Raw genomic sequence first — 15,974 nt, forward strand, 5'->3', positions numbered from 1 at the left:
AGATATTTGCTGTGCGCCACTTTTGCCTCTTAAGCTAACATAAAAGCCAGAGTAAAATCTGAAATAGACTTTTACGTTTTTCTTGAGGTGGCTCAGCGAGAAGTGGAGCTTGTGACTCATTTACCATTTGAGCAGCTATAGCTTGTATCTAAATCGCAAATGTTATTGCAAGTGATTCAACAGTGTTTTTTCTATTTTTTCCCCTGCAGGTCTGGTCGTACGAGAAGCCAGTATAGAAATTACGCGGCAGCAGGTCGAGGAGCTGTTCGGTCCTGAAGATTACTGGTGTCAGTGCGTGGCATGGAGCTCCGCTGGAACCACCAAAAGCCGCAAAGCCCACGTCCGCATCGCATGTGAGTACGCTGCTGTAAGCACGCACGCCAGGCTTAAAGACCAGAGATTGCTGTTCACACATGAGTGCATTAAGCTTAACACACATAAGGCATACATAATTGTAAATTCAAACTTTCTTCCATTCCCAAAGATGAGACGATAATGGGCAATAAGCGCTCACACAGACAATCCTACGTGTACAAACACACTTAACACCTATCGCACTGCTGCATCCAATATTGCCATAATGAAAACTGGCCAGCTGTATTCTTCTGTAGATGCGTTGTTATAATGACTGATTGCTTTCAGCAATTGCCTCTAACAGATATGTTGTTTCTTGTGACAGCTACACAATAAAAGCCACCCTGTGTTTCACCAGGTGAATGCTTTTAATGTGAACCAGCAGCAGTGGGAAGGGTTTGGTTTGCAATGGCGGTAATTTGATAGAGCGCCGAAGAGGCTTTGAACAAAGAGGCTGATATAAATGAGATGGGATTTAAAAACAGTAAAGTTGCATGGATCGTTTCCTGTGAATCCCATATGCGTAGGTAGGCAACTACTAACAACAAAATACAGAAAGGTAATAACAGAATATGTTGGAAGGTTATTGCTGAAAAGAATTAGACTGTATCACAAACTAGATGTGATTCAGGATTTGGGGTTATAACGTGACCTCTCGTTGGCTTCGTCTTGATGTATGAAGGCTCTCATACATCTTAACGAGAACAAATGTGTAGAACCGTCACAGAATCATATATGTTGAAGAACTTTTCAAGCTTTATAACTTCACCGTCAGTAGCTTCCTGTTCACGTCTGGCGAAGAATTTAATTTGACAACTGGGAGTCTGACTATAAGGTCACCAAAAGAACACAGGCCAGAATAAACCCGAGCACACTCAATATCAATCTAGCAGACAGTGTTACCGTGTAACACCGCATGCACAGTGATCACATGGTGAAATCATTTCAGGATTGTTAGACCCAAACAACCGTCCAGGGGAAAGAAAAGGTTGAATCCTGTTGTGAGTGATGCTCACTTGACGTGTCCGTAGCAACTATATGTGGCAAGGGATTTGAGATGTTCGATAAAAATCACAGACAGTAACAAACAAAAAAAAACTGTTCATTCTTTCGATGTCAGCCTCACATACAAGAATGGATCGTCCCTTCGAAGCTCCTTTCACTCGTCTGAGAATTGAACCCACAGCAGTAGTTTTCCGAGTGTCATCGCTCGGTCAATTCGACATATAAGACAACTGGGACTCGTCTGAGTGCTCAGGTTGTAGAAAGGTCAAGCAGAAAGAAATACCAATAACTAAATCGACCCTCCCTCCCTGGTTCACCTCCTACAGACTGTCAGTGTGGCTCTGCTTGAGCGAACTCTCAAAAGGACCACTGGGGGCTTTGACAAAGTCCATTCAGCAGACGCTCAACAAACTGCACACTTCCCCATATTTAGTACTTTAACAGACAGTATCACTCTACCAGGCACACACTCGTTTTCCCAGGTTGGTCTTCGTTGTGCTGCAGACGGAAATCCGTCATGTTGACTCTTGGTTTTCATTCAGGCAATTTTAATTGGCTGTAAATATGTCTCACAGGTGGAAATAAAATAGAAGCAGAACAGACACTCCTATTAAAATCAGGCATAGAGAGGCAGAATAAATGATTCAAATTATGCAACTCTTTGTTCCATCCAAACAACCTTTGTTCGGCTTCTTTTACAAAAAAAAAAAATGGAATTAGCATGCTAATTAGCTAACAGCTGGCTAGTTAGCGAACTTGCTAATACCGCCATGCTTTTTATGCTATGCTTTTATGTGAGAGAAAATGAACTGAACCGTGGTTTAGGTCTAACTTTCCATCCACCTCACTCACCCCCACTCCAGGGAAGGACTAGCTAGCTCGCTAACTAGCCAGCCATCCGTCCACATGACCACTGAAAACACAGTGTCCGTTTTACTCCTGTTCTATTTGTAGGGTCTCACTTTGGCAGGGCTTGGTTGCTTCATTCACGTATTTACATACTGACTAACTCACATTTATTGATTTATTCATTTATTTGAGTTAACGGAAATATTGCGTAGGTGTTTCATCTTAATAAAACAAATTATATAAGTAAAGTTATAATTATAAAGACAAATTCACGTTACATTTACAAATCCCATGCACAGTGCATAGATAACGTACTGTGGAAGGTGTATACACTAGTTCAGAGAGTATATTCTCTGGACTATAGATCCTTATTTGAAATTGGCCCTGTACCAGGTCATTTAAATATAGTAAATACACACTTGTACATTCCTGAAAGATGAGCTGACTTAAGCTTCCACAATATATACACAATACCGTATTACACTGGCAACATGTTTTCCAGTTAATTTGGTTGTAAGGCCATTTGAATTTAGAACAGAGCCTCACTCCTGCCTGCATTGCTTTGGTATGTGAGGATGTTTTTCTCGCTGTCAGCAGAGAGTTAGTGGCACAGTCAGAAATATCCTTCTAAGCCCCGCTAATAACATTCTCAAATGGAATGGGCCCTCCTCGGGGTGCAATGGAAGCTGTGCAATGTGCTGTTTTTGGCCTACATTCGGCCCGATACACGCTGAGAGACGGACGCAGGCTTCTGAGATGAACTGAGGTAAACCTGTGAGCGTGGACACCAGCAGCACAGAAATGCACAATGAGAACTGAAGGCGGCATTGTTCAGTGGCTGACCTTTTCCACGAGGTGGCTGATGTATGAACATAATATGTGTATATGGCTACGAGTGTGATGTCGCCACGTAACACCAGCTCTTCACGAGTAATGCCACATCAATCGGAATATCCCATACATATCCCAGTTTTCGCTTTTCCTTAATTTCCTGTTTTTTTTTTATTCTTCTACTTCTTTTTTTCTGCCTCACTCTGATTATTTATATATTATTTACACCATGATGAGTCATACAAGGCACCAAAGATCCTCTATATCTGCTACCACTACTTCTAATAACACGTTGCTGTAATTACTTTATTTCTGTACATCTTATTTACTTAATTTGGACCGTTTTTAAATGGCAGTGGTCTACACTAAATCCAGTGTTTCCCACACATTGACGAGACTATGGCGCACCGCCATAGTCTAATTTAAGCCGCCATAGTCTCAATGTTTGCCCAAAATTATTTTATCAAGGCAAATGGACTTAACTAGCGGCTCTAATGATAGGCCTAAACAGGAGGGCAGCAGCGCTTATTATAAGGGGAAATCCTTGCGGCTGGTTTGGCTCATCAACGTTCTGTTTCCCCCCGACGCCATGGCAAGCGTCCCCCGTGCCTACCCCCACCCAGCACGTGATGGTGCGTGCGCATAGTGCCCCATTCACATATCAGTACCAGCAGTTTGTAAGAAATTGGTCAGTCAGTAATTGATTTGTCATATTTTGGTTCTCAAAATTCACCAAATTGATGCATTAAAATGAATTTATTCCAAATTTTCTCCCAGGGAGGGGGGCATGCCCCAGGACCCCCCTAGAGGATCGCGAGCCCCCCCACCATAGTCTCCAAAAATCCTGTGGGAAACGCTGCTAAATCATAAATCTTTTTGCACTGAAAGAGGAAAAACAAGTTCTGCAGTTCATCAGAAAACTCACATTCTACTTATATTGCATCATCCCCCGTTTTCAATCAACTTTCCTCAGTATATATATAGTATTTCATACACATAAGACCTCTTCCCTGTTTAGGTGGAGAGGTGGTGATGGAAGATGCCTCTAAGAAGGCTCGAAGGAGGAGAAATATGATGGAATTCCTGCCTTTCTTTGACTCTCCTCACGCTCTTTATCACCAGATCCCCCGAGTTCCTTTCTTTTTCCTCTAGTGTGTGTTTTCCTTCCGACTTTGCCCGCCCCTCCGTCCTTCGCTTTCTCTCTTCGCATTATAACAGTGATTTTCCCTTAACCAGATCTGATTACACTCAGCCCCCTCTTGCGATAACCTTTTACTTCAAATCGACCCAACCTCCTGACCTACCCCGCTTTCGGCTCCTATTTGGATCTGCTGTTGTGATTAAAATGCTTCCTGGCAGCTAGAGCTTGCTGAGCAAAGTGTCTTTTTCTCCCGCAACATGCAATAGCAATTCAGCATTTCTCTCCTGCATTCTCACTCATTTTCTTATATGCTCTCTCCTATTGTCTCCTTCTCCTCGTTTTTTTTCTCTCGCTTTGCTCATCATGTGCTTATTGTTTTATCTGCTCGTGCTCTTTTTTTTGCCTCTTGTTATCTTTCTCATTCTCCTGCATCTTCAGGCTGTTTTAATAACTGCAGAATTAACACTTCGAGGCATCGTCTGAATATGCACGTTGTAGCTGGATAATGACGATCAGTTCCGTGGCTGTAAATGTGTCAGACACACAAATCTCCAAGTGATTTGTTGGTCTTTTGGAGCGGGACACTTGCTGGTGTGCTAATTCAAGTTTATAAGGCAGGAGAGAGGAACGCTCTCACACTCAGCCATGCACACACACACACACACACATACATACACACACACACATACATACACTCAAATGTGTATGCAGTGTCACTCGTGCTCTTTGGCCCCGCAGCGATCAGGTCAAGTCTTTCTCCTTTAATGGATTAGCAATATGTCAAGGTCACACACACACACACATCCATGCACACACAAACACCCAGCGACACGCACATTTCAGATGATGGCAATTTGTTCTGCCACCTTCCACTGAGACATGCGTGTGCATAGCAATCAGGAGTCCAGACACTCGGGGAGACGGCGAAGCAGAAGGCTCCTTGTGTCAACTGGAAAATGCATGTTAGTCAATTTCTGCTGTTTTGTTTACGATGCAAATGTCTCAGTTGCCGGAATTTAGGTTTCCCCTCAATCATGGATGAATTAGACCAAGGAAAACACGGCTCGGCAGGCATTTCATGTTAGATTTTAAGCATTGATTGCAACCAAATTTGTCTACACTCATTTAGGCTTAAACCTGCATGTAGCTTACAACAATATAGGAAGACATTTGGAAACCAGCAACTGAAAAGAAAAAAGCAGTTTTTATGACATTTGGCCTTTTTTTGTTGTTGTTGCATGAAATGGCATGCTTAGCAGTTTCATAAATGCATATTCAAATAGGAACTGACATGCCAAAAGATCCATGCTGTTACTGCCATCACACTCAATCTGACACCTTTGCAGCTAACGCTGTTGGTGGAAAGCTTCAGTGTTTTTCTCTGGATGACATCATCAGGAGAGTTTCACTTTCTGGCTCTGAAAGAGACTTCATGATGCTCACAAACTGAAAAAACAGTTGTTTTGTGAGAATCTGTAATAGGTGTGTGTGTGTGTGTGTGTGTGTGTGTGTGTGGGTGGTTATGATGTCTCACCATCGCTGCTAGCGACTGAGCTTTTTCCCAGATGTCAAGGACTGCTTCAGCGTGCTCCTAAGTGTTAAAGTGGTGAGCCACAGTGTTGATTTAACCCCACAAAACTGAAGCCACTTTCCTAAGTCCAACTGTGAGAAAAATATCAAGAGCACCGTCGTTTTTAAAGGAGGAATGCAGGAAGCACTCCGCAAATTGGATGGTCACGTCTCATTGAACCGTGGAGACGCTGAGGTGACTCCCGAGGAAAATGTAATGTATAAGTTAAAACAAAAAAAGAAGAAACGTCTCACTCATCATGTAGTTTAGCTTTAAGTAGAGAGATTTAGCCAATATTGGTGATAAATACATCCAGAGAGCTGAGATACTGATTAAAGGTTGAATGTCAAAAAATATCTTCTGAGATGAAACAAAGATTTCAGTCGATTCATAAATGTTTGCCTTTACCGGAGCTTAAATTTCCTATTTGTTCATTTCACCCTGACATTTTATGAACTAGTCTGTGATGACACGCAGAGCAACCTTTCTAGATCAACAGAAGTTTTTTTATTGAAATATTTCCATTTATGTTACTTCATGTTTTGAACCGTAACTTGTTTTCAGCCAGGCTCTTGTGTTGAGTGAAGGCTTTCATGTATTTTATTTGGTGTCCTTCAGAATGCTGGCCAGCGAATAGAGTTGTTTACTTGTTCAAAACTTGACCGTGGATGGAAATACCTTGTCTGAGGTCTCGGACTGATCACAGGTTGGGAAGTGTTGCAATGACAGGGTGGAGAGTTCTGTGAAAGAACTGGAAAGTGGAAAGAGACTCTCTAAAGTCACTTAAAGAAAATGACACACCATAAAATGACCATGACTCTCAAGGTCACAGAATACCTTCAGTTATTTTCTTTATATTTATGTTTTGTTTATTGGGAGACGTACGTATGAGCACCCGCAGATTGAGGAGGTGCCCGACTATAAACTCCTTCAGCTCTGACTAAACCCTAAATATCCTGTGGGCTTGGAACATATTGGCATGCAAAAAAAACATTCAGGATTTTGCATAAACAAGCTATTCCATGAGAGATTTTACAGCCTGTTAGACGAGCACCTTATTGTCGGATAACAAGCTAAATATTACATACAGCACGTAATAAAGTTATGCAATATCTCTTGAAATTGCAGCATTTAATGACTTTCCCAAGCAGGAAGCTTATTCATCTCATTATTGTAATATATTTGATACAGCAGGAACTCTTTTTTTTAATCATTTAATACAAATACATTGTAATTAGGAATCATTTATGTTCCCTTTTTTCTCTTGTGTTTACCAAATATTAACTTACTCTTGTGTGCTTTATCACATTTTTTTGGCGTTTCAGTTGCATGCCATCGTGTAGGAAATTGGATGTCCAAAGGATCCTCTCTCTCGCTACTTTGCTTTGCTACTTTCCTCCCAAGAATCTCACATTGCTCTTTATTGCTTGAGCAGAGCTCCACCAGGGTGGACCGTTATGATTTGGAATGGGTAGCATGCAAGCAGAGACACCCATTTTGGATAATTGCTTGGAAATGTGCTTATGTAGAGGTGCCTGAGGCAACAAACTCACCACAAACATAATAACAGTTTTAGCAGAGCAGTGGAAGAAGTTTTAGACGGAGACGGAAGGAGGCGGAGAGAGCAGGGAGGGAGGGAGGGAGGGAGACGAGGAGGCTGAGAGAGAGGAAAAATAGTTTATGCAAGAAAGGTCATTTTCTGAATAGATGCTTACACTGCTTTATTATGTATACACAGTATATACGGGAGTTCACAGTGAAGAACAGTGTACAAGGTTGCCCTCTGTACTTTTCAACCCTGTCCTGGTTCTAAGTTGTTCAGTGAATTTATCTTCGCTTTTGTTGTGTTTATGAAGCTGGATAGCGTTTTCTGCAGTCTGGGAGTGAAGTGGGGTCAGTGAATTGATGGGGCACAGCTGCCCCCCCCCCCCCTTCTCCTGCATGTGCACACATTTCCCTTGGGCACATATTTGTGCACAATAACACACACCTTTCATTGATGTGAATTCATGGTCCCCTGGTGCCGATGTCACATTCCCCTTTACTCCGAAACACACTCAAACACACTATTCATACCAAACTGTCAAAAGATTTGTCATAACCCGCTAGCTTTGCCCTGTGAGTGTGTGTGTGTGTGTGTGTGTTGTCTGTTCATCCCCTGAGCAGTTTGCTTTAATCTCCTTTAATTTCATTCTCAATCTTTATGGAAATCAACTCTCCCAACCAGCTCCTCATTTCACCATCTCCCTTACTAATTAAGACCAGGAAATTGTTCCTGGAATTGGCTGGCATGAGAGAAGTGTGTCTCAGCCCTCAATCACTTCCTCATTCTCCACTCGTGTCTGCAGATTTTTTTTTCTGTTTATTTTTTCTTTGTGCATTTGTGTTTTCATGCGCAAGTCTGTTTTTCCATCCCGCTGTGAGCATCGCAGCATTTGTGTTTGTGGTAGTTTGTATGCGTTGGGCCTGCTTGTTAGTCTCCATCTCCTGGGTGTATCGTCCTCCCTGTGACAGTATCTCACCGTCTCTATCGCTCTCCTTGTCTTTTCAGTATCCGTGTACGCGCGTCTATGGGTTGTGTGGGTAGCCATGTGGTGGATTTAGGGCTAAAGCTTCGGGTGATTACTCCCATAATGAACCATCATGCTCTGTTCAGGCTGTCATCCCCCACAGGGATTGACTGTATTATGAAGTTATCATTCAGCCTCAGAAATACTTTGTGTCCTCACGTAACTCTCTTAACCAGTAGAGCTCAGAAATCTGATAATAATGCGATTTATTTTTTGCATGAAATGAAACCTCGTCAATCAGGTGGGATGATGTTCTGGAGAGTTTGGGAATCTAAGCGGTGTGTATCTCTAGAAAACAGATGGCAATATCACATCTGACACCTTGTTCTTACATGCAGATTCATATTTCGTTTTTTTTTTCATATGAACATTATTTAGAACCAAATTACTTTTTTAGGGGTGAGTTTGTATGCGTCACTTGTCCTCATATTTCCTTAACTTTTAGTTCGTTTTAGTTTTTAGTTACAGGACATTACAAAGACTCTGCATAATAATTTGTGACTTTTTTTTAAAAATATGAGCATCACTACATGATGCATTTTATAGTCAAGGACACATCTAACAGCGGTCACCAAGTCACACACTGCTGACCAGTTTGATGTGCATCTAAATCATTGATTATAGAGCCTTACACATATTTGCACCATTCATTTAACCACCATAAACACACATCGGTGTGAGTCGTATTACGTTAAACCAACATTTTTCTGATCCACCACTGGATTAAAATCCTTATATTCACGTAGCTAATATTGCAGTTTAACAGATTTCCCCCAATAACACGGCGGAGACATCCGTCTATACACTTCTCCACCCTTTGATTCTATCTCTGTGGCTGGGGGAGAGAGTGATTCATGATTACACATTCAAACAATTGAATACAACTCAATATGAAACAGCAGAGATGTACGCTCAGAGACGTTTCATCTCTCCTCTTGTCTTTGTGAGATCGGGACGGCGATAAAGGAGATGTAATCACACTCAGATTGATAGCTCGGAGGTTTTGAGAGAGATGAGGCGGATAAATTACAAATGATGCAAGGTGGACTTCGCTGACATGTGCTTCTGTTGAATGGTTTGATAAAGAGACCGTGGTGGACATGAAAAAGTGTTTTGGTACGGACCAAGCAGCTGGTTTTGGCATTTCGAGTTAGATGGTCCTGCTGTGTGCTGCCAACTTCTCCCTCCTTCCTCCTTTCTCTTCTACATCTCATCTTTCAACCCCCCACAGCCCTTTTACCTCTCCTCCTCCTTGGCTCTGACTCCCGCTGTAAGGTGACTGTCCTGATGGAATACAGAGAGACTGAGCTGACCGGTTCATCACTAAAGTAATGTTCTACCTAGTGTGTGTTTGTGTCTGTGTGTGTCCACAAATGTTGTACCGCAGCTGATGGATAAGGTGATTAGGAGTACACCTGGGAACCAGGCGAGTAAGAGGACAGAAGGATAACACCCACACACACACACACACACACACACACACACACACACACACCCTCCTATGGATGTTTTCTCTATGGTTTTAAAAAGGAGGACAGCGGAGAGAGGATTTGTCTCCAACAGCTGCAGCCATCCTTTACAATGCACTCTCACAAAGTGACTCTCACACTCTTCAAAGTGAAAAAGTTTTTAGTATTAATATCCAAGATTGTATCACTTGAATACAGTTGAATTGACCTCGCTGGGCATGATGGCGCTCGAGACCTCAGGATCACACAGGATTTTGTATGTTGACTGTTGGTTCTTAACAACAATGGCAGCTGGGAAGAGGTTAATGTAGAAATAGCATCAGTTATATCAGAGCTCTGTATTTCTTCATTGAAAGAAGAGGAAAGAATGTCACGGAGTCACTGGTTTTGTTCTTCTCTCAACTGGCATTGCAAAGTGTTTTGGAAACAATTTGCAATGTCTTCGAAGAATGTAAAAAAAAACATCTGGTGGGTCAGGTTACATTTCCCATCCAAATGGATCAATTTGTTTTACAATGCTAAAAGCAGATACACATTTCTATTTACATATGTGCACACATGAATATTCATAGTAATATATACACATTTGAGTGTATAAAAATGGTAGATTTCAGATGTTTTTGAGATCATAAACCTTTGACTTGCACTAAAGGCTTGGATGAGAAAAATATCCACCTTCTCCATATGTTCGATAAATCCATAACGCCATCAAATCAGCCTCATAAATAACTTTACCTGCTAAGTCCTGCAACACTGCCACCGCTCTCAGGTTCCAATTTGTTTTATGACCCTTTTCTCTGGCAGGTTAATTATTTTATCATGTGTTAAGCTCAGCTGCTTATGCAGTGATATACGTGTACAATGTGCTGTATGGCAGCAGACTAGGGAGGTGAGCAGGAAAGCAAAGGACAAGGCTGAAATTGAATGGCATTGCCGTGTCAGGGGAAGTTTTGTAAGGAGTGAAGGAAATTCACTCAGAAAGAGTTGCAGAGACAAAACGTGGAGACTCAACATGAACAGCTGAAGTGTGGCTTCCCCTTTTGAACCCTCACAACGACTGAAATGCAGTCTTTTGTGGAAGACTATATACGAGTGAAAGGGGAAGAAAAATATTTGGCATAAAGATCAGATAAAACTGCCCTTCCATCCAACAATTTATCTACCCACCCGAAGAGTTTAATCTTTTCAATCACGTCCTTCAAAGCGTCGTCTCCAACCTCCTGTCCTTTGTCTTTCCATCTTCTGTTGTTTTTATTTAAAAGGCTCGCTAATTGCCTTAAAGTCTGCTACTGTGAGCGAAATGAAAACAGCTGAATCTTCTGTAAAGCGTTCTGTGGAAGAAATGACAATGCATTCCACACTGCTTTGTAATGTTGTCATTTATCACAGCATGTGGACCATTAATGTGAATCATTTCTTGTCTTTGGCCCGCTTGAGATCCCCAAACTCTGGCGTCTCTATACGGAATGAAAGCGAGGGGTGAAATATCGTGCGTAGTGATTGGACGGTGACACGCAACAGAGCAGCCTGTGTTTAGTGTTTGAAGCAGCTAAAGCACTAAAAGCATGATCAGAAGTGTGTGTGTGTGTGTGTGTGTGTGTGTGTGTGTGTGTGTGTGTGTGTGTGTGTGTGTGTGTGTTTAATGCACCCCTGTGAGCCTAACTTGCCTCTCAGAATATAAAGCTAAGTGTTTTTCCTTGTTGTGTACATTTCCAAAGTGACAGGAGAGTCTGAGAAGTCAACATATGCATGACTGACTTCAACCACCAACTCCATAATTACTGTGTCATTGTTGCCGTGGAAATGAGGTAATGAGCCCGGTTTACAATGGCACGGCACCATCTTCCTAAATGGCTCCCCTGACTGCGGAATCACAGGATGCTTTTGCAAAAATTGCCTCCCACACAAATATGTCCTCCCGCTGTCCATTCAGGCTTTTGGGGGTTTTGATGGAATTCTTGACATTGCTGTCATATGTTTGTTGCATCTGTTGTGTCAAGGTCTGTTTGGTGATCATTTCTTTTTCCAGTGGATCAGTGTGTAACAACCTTTTTCCCTGGCTACCAGAGCAGCGTATTCACCACCAGGAGACAATCGTGTTGCGTCAATTCAATCAATATGCTGTCCAATATGATTATGATGTGATCTACAACGATTTTTGTCGCGTTCTATCTGGCTCACCTCATAACTCGTACTATAGTCACTAAGTTTCTCTGTCTCTCTCTCTGTCTCTTTCCTCAGACCTGAAGAAGTCATTTGAACAGGAACCCCTGGGAAAGGAAGTATCTCTGGAGCAGGAAGTGCTTCTACAGTGTCGCCCTCCGGGGGGGATACCAGCTGCTGAGGTATGTACATCGTGTTGACCTCTATCTGAGGTGAATGTGAAGCAAGATGTCAGATTGAGAGAGGGGGGGGGGATTGAGACGGGATGTCAGCATGGAGACAACAGATGATCTGAAAAGATGTTAAAAAAAAGCAATCATCAAGTGGAAATAACTTGGAAGTGCCACATAAAAACAGTCCGTTATTTAAGATGTGACACGTTTTGAGATTGCCTGAAACTGTGAATGACAGACGGCCGATCATTGATGAGTGCACTCTTTCACAGGCTGCAGTCAGTGGTTGAAGAGTGTGCTGAATGAAAATGCTTTCTCACCCTTTTGACAAGTTTGTAAAATAGCATTTTTGGTTTTATGCCTTAAGCAAAAAGACTTTATGTCTCAAAACCCCCAATATGTTTTGTTTATTAACGATGTAACTGAGATGAACGATGAAATGTGATTCTGTAACGTAATCACAGCAGGAAAAAACAAAACAATTTATCTTAATACAAGGGCAATGTTTGATAAATGAACCAAATCAAAGCTTCGAATAAAATAATTTCAACTTTGTCACGTTTTTAAAAAAATTCCCCAACGTGTTTTCAGAAATATAATGCATTGTTTTGCATTGCACAACAACTTCCGTGTTGAATTGTCACAGGGGAACAGGGGAACAGCCCGAATGTCGCTTTGAGTGGCAGTTGCTTGAAAGCTCTGCTGCGACGAGGTAACACCAATCCAAAGTTTAAACCTAAAGTCTCCAGAGAGCCAATTTGAGTTGCAGCGCAACTATCTCCGAGTGAGGGAATATGGGCTAAAACTCTGCAGTCTGCACCTGAGCTTTGCAGAAAATAATGAGGATAATTAACGAATGTGGTTTGCTACTTTTATTCAAAAGCGCTGGAAAAGTTCCTTTTCATTAGCACGGATACATATAGGGGAAAAGTGGAATGATTAAACTTGCAGTACGGGAGAAACAGAATGAGCACAACCGGCTTCCTTAACTGTGGGGGGGAAGGAAAGTTGCGTCCTAGAAAAGTATCTGCGTCGTTGTTTTTGGCCATTTAAGCAGTTTACTTCACTGCCTTGCTCAAGGGCACTTCCATAAGTAAAGCCAACTTTATGAGGTCAGAGGTTTGTAGCTATTTTAGCACTTCAAACAGCCGTGGCCTTCACTTATATACACATAAACAAGTTCTCAACACTAGCCTCCTTTGTGTAAGATCATATTTTATGTGTGCCGCATCTACATCGACTTTTTATTCACTCATCAAACGTGTCGTGCGGTAAACATCCACTTTGGGAGAGCCACACGTGTCACTTCCGCTCCCCGAGGGCCTTAACTACAGTGAAGAGCCTCATTCGCAATTCAGATTCTTCTTTACATTCCTGGTCTGGCTGCGTTCCCTCCTGAATGGATAAAAAGACATAATTTCATTTAGTCGGTCGCTGGGGGAAGAGCAGCGCGGCACTTGGAGAGGGCTGCGCTGCCGGATAAGGAGTCTCTGAATCAGGTTTTCACTCCTCGGGGTTTGATAGTCGTTTTCAATTGCTTCTAAGTACACAGCTCCCCTGAGAGAGGGGGGGGGGGGGGGGGGGGGGGCTGAAGGAGAGGGGGCGAGACCAGCGTACAAAGTGTGGGAGAGTGTGTTGGGGGGGGGGGGGGGGGGGCAGAATGAGACAGAAGGAGGAGTGGTTTGGAATAACTGTCTTGATCCTTTCCTGTCCTTTCACTTCTAGAACTCTCTAACTCATCTGAGGGAAATCAAGTTTAACAGTGGTGTTCCTTAATTGTCTTCTGCCTCAATCTCGATTCCTTTCACCTGTTTTCACTGCTGAATCAGTTTGACATCAATAATATCCTCCAAACCCAAAGAGTAGACCCTTCTGCCTGCTACTTTCTGGAATCACTTTTTCATTTATATATATATATATATATATATCCCTTCAGTGAGTGCAGTAAGTGACAATGTGGGCCTCACGGTAGCTCTGAGAGTTTGACAGCAGGGGGCGGCGCTTGGAGAAGGGTCAATTTGCTACCTTTTACCATTCCTTTCTCCTGTCATAATGGGATCTCGGGGCAAATGGATTGCTCTGTCTCTCCTGCAGTACATCTATGTCCAAGCTGATTAGAAGGATTCAGGTTTGAAACCAGTCGATTACCAGGTAGTAGCTTTATCTCTCCTGACTTTCTATTTCTCTTTGTTCTTATCATGTCTGTTCTCTTTGCCATTGTCTTTTTCTATTACTTGCTCCCACACACACACACACACACACACACACACACACACACACACACACACACACACACACACACACACACACACTTTCACAGAGACAACCATTTTTTTTTTTTAATTGATTGACAGCTGTCGTGTCCTGTCACCTCCCTAAAAGTGTTCTATTATTAGCGGGTTCGGTTGCCGTGCCGACCAGTTGACGAATGTTGTAAAGTTGTCAATGTGATGGGGTTGGTGCCCTGATACGTGATACCCACATGGTAATGCCCAGCTGGCATCACGTGGCTGTCAACATGCCGCGCCAGAGCCTTGAACACACACACACATACACACACACACACACACACACACACACACACACTTAAACATGAAAAAAGGTGCACTAAGGGACAGATTAGCCAGGGATCGATTTAACTGCTGCCCAACTGTTAGCCGTCAGAGGTCAGGGTCAAACCAATCCAAGATTGCAAAGAAAATGTCTTTACACCAGCCAATGCACTGTTATTTTCTTTTCACTTTCCTCTGACAGTACTGCTCTTGTCATCAGTCAGTCTGGTTTTTTTTCTCTCTCTTTTTCAATCTGAAGCTCATGAGAGACACAATTTGAGGCATTGTGAAATCCTTGAGAAACATCTAAATCTCTTTAGACGGAGATAGAAAGCCTTTAAATGCTGATGGAAAGCTATTGGATTCAGCGGGGAGGGTTCAGCAGTTCAACAGGAAACGCTTTATGGACACAGAGGGTGATTTCAGAGAACTTGCAACTTGTGCAGCACAATGTTCACTTTAGATGAAAAGTCTGATTTAATTGTATTATTTTTTTTTATTTCTATGAATTCTGGCCCAAGGTCATCCAAACCAGACTCCACAGAAACCAAGCATGTGAAAAACACAGCCAACTTGTATTTCATATAAATGTTTTGAGATTATTAGACCATTAAGGCAGCAGAAGAAGGCATTAGTCTGACAGCAAGAATACTTCTTTTTTTTATCTTGAAAGCCAAAGGAGTGACCTCAGGCCAAGCTGGTTGACTCCACATAGCAGGTGTGTGTGTGTGTGTGTGTGTGTGTGTGTGTGTGTGTGTGTGTGTGTGTGTGTGTGTGTTGTGTGACCGTGAGTGTCTATGTGAATATTTGTGTGTGTGTGCCTGTCTGTGTCTGTCTCTGCGTGTGAGTGATTACCCCAGCTGCAGTGAAATAAACACATCAGTGTGTGGTGACAGGCACTCCACGTGTCTATTCCTAACACACACACACGCACACACACACACACACACACACAGACCCAGACAGTAACTGGATATGTGTCTGGAGCCTGGTCAAGTTCCTGTCACATTCTTAACCACTCAATCCACACCTAAATTAGTCTTAGTTATCCGCTTGTAATGACTTATAATCAATTTATAGATTATCTGTTTGAGCGTAATCTTCCACCTCAGAGCTACATTCTCAATAACGTCAGACAGAGTACACCTTTCATTGAGAGAAGTTATATTATTATATTTTATTAAATTTACATCACAACAAATGTCAAGTAACATTTCATTGTTCACCAGGGTGGCATCAGGAGATTGTCCTTGGGATTTAGATTCAAGCCCCAAGCTCAATGTGGGCCAGCATTCAG

At 42.3% G+C, this 15,974-nt stretch overlaps 1 protein-coding gene across 2 annotated transcripts in view; it reads left to right on the plus strand.

Annotated features, from left to right (window-relative positions):
* The window catches only part of unc5ca (unc-5 netrin receptor Ca), a 167,504-nt gene that overhangs the window by 95,862 nt on the left and 55,668 nt on the right, over positions 1-15,974 (plus strand). For both annotated transcript variants that reach the window (XM_084024046.1, XM_084024045.1), the window contains exons 3-4: positions 210-353; positions 12,031-12,134. In XM_084024046.1, coding sequence (XP_083880172.1) covers positions 210-353; positions 12,031-12,134 — 248 coding nt within the window. The remainder of the gene's footprint in view (positions 1-209; positions 354-12,030; positions 12,135-15,974) is intronic.

The sequence above is a fragment of the Eutrigla gurnardus genome (genome assembly GCF_963514095.1).
Source record: "Eutrigla gurnardus genome assembly, chromosome: 13".
Lineage (NCBI taxonomy): Eukaryota > Metazoa > Chordata > Actinopteri > Perciformes > Triglidae > Eutrigla > Eutrigla gurnardus.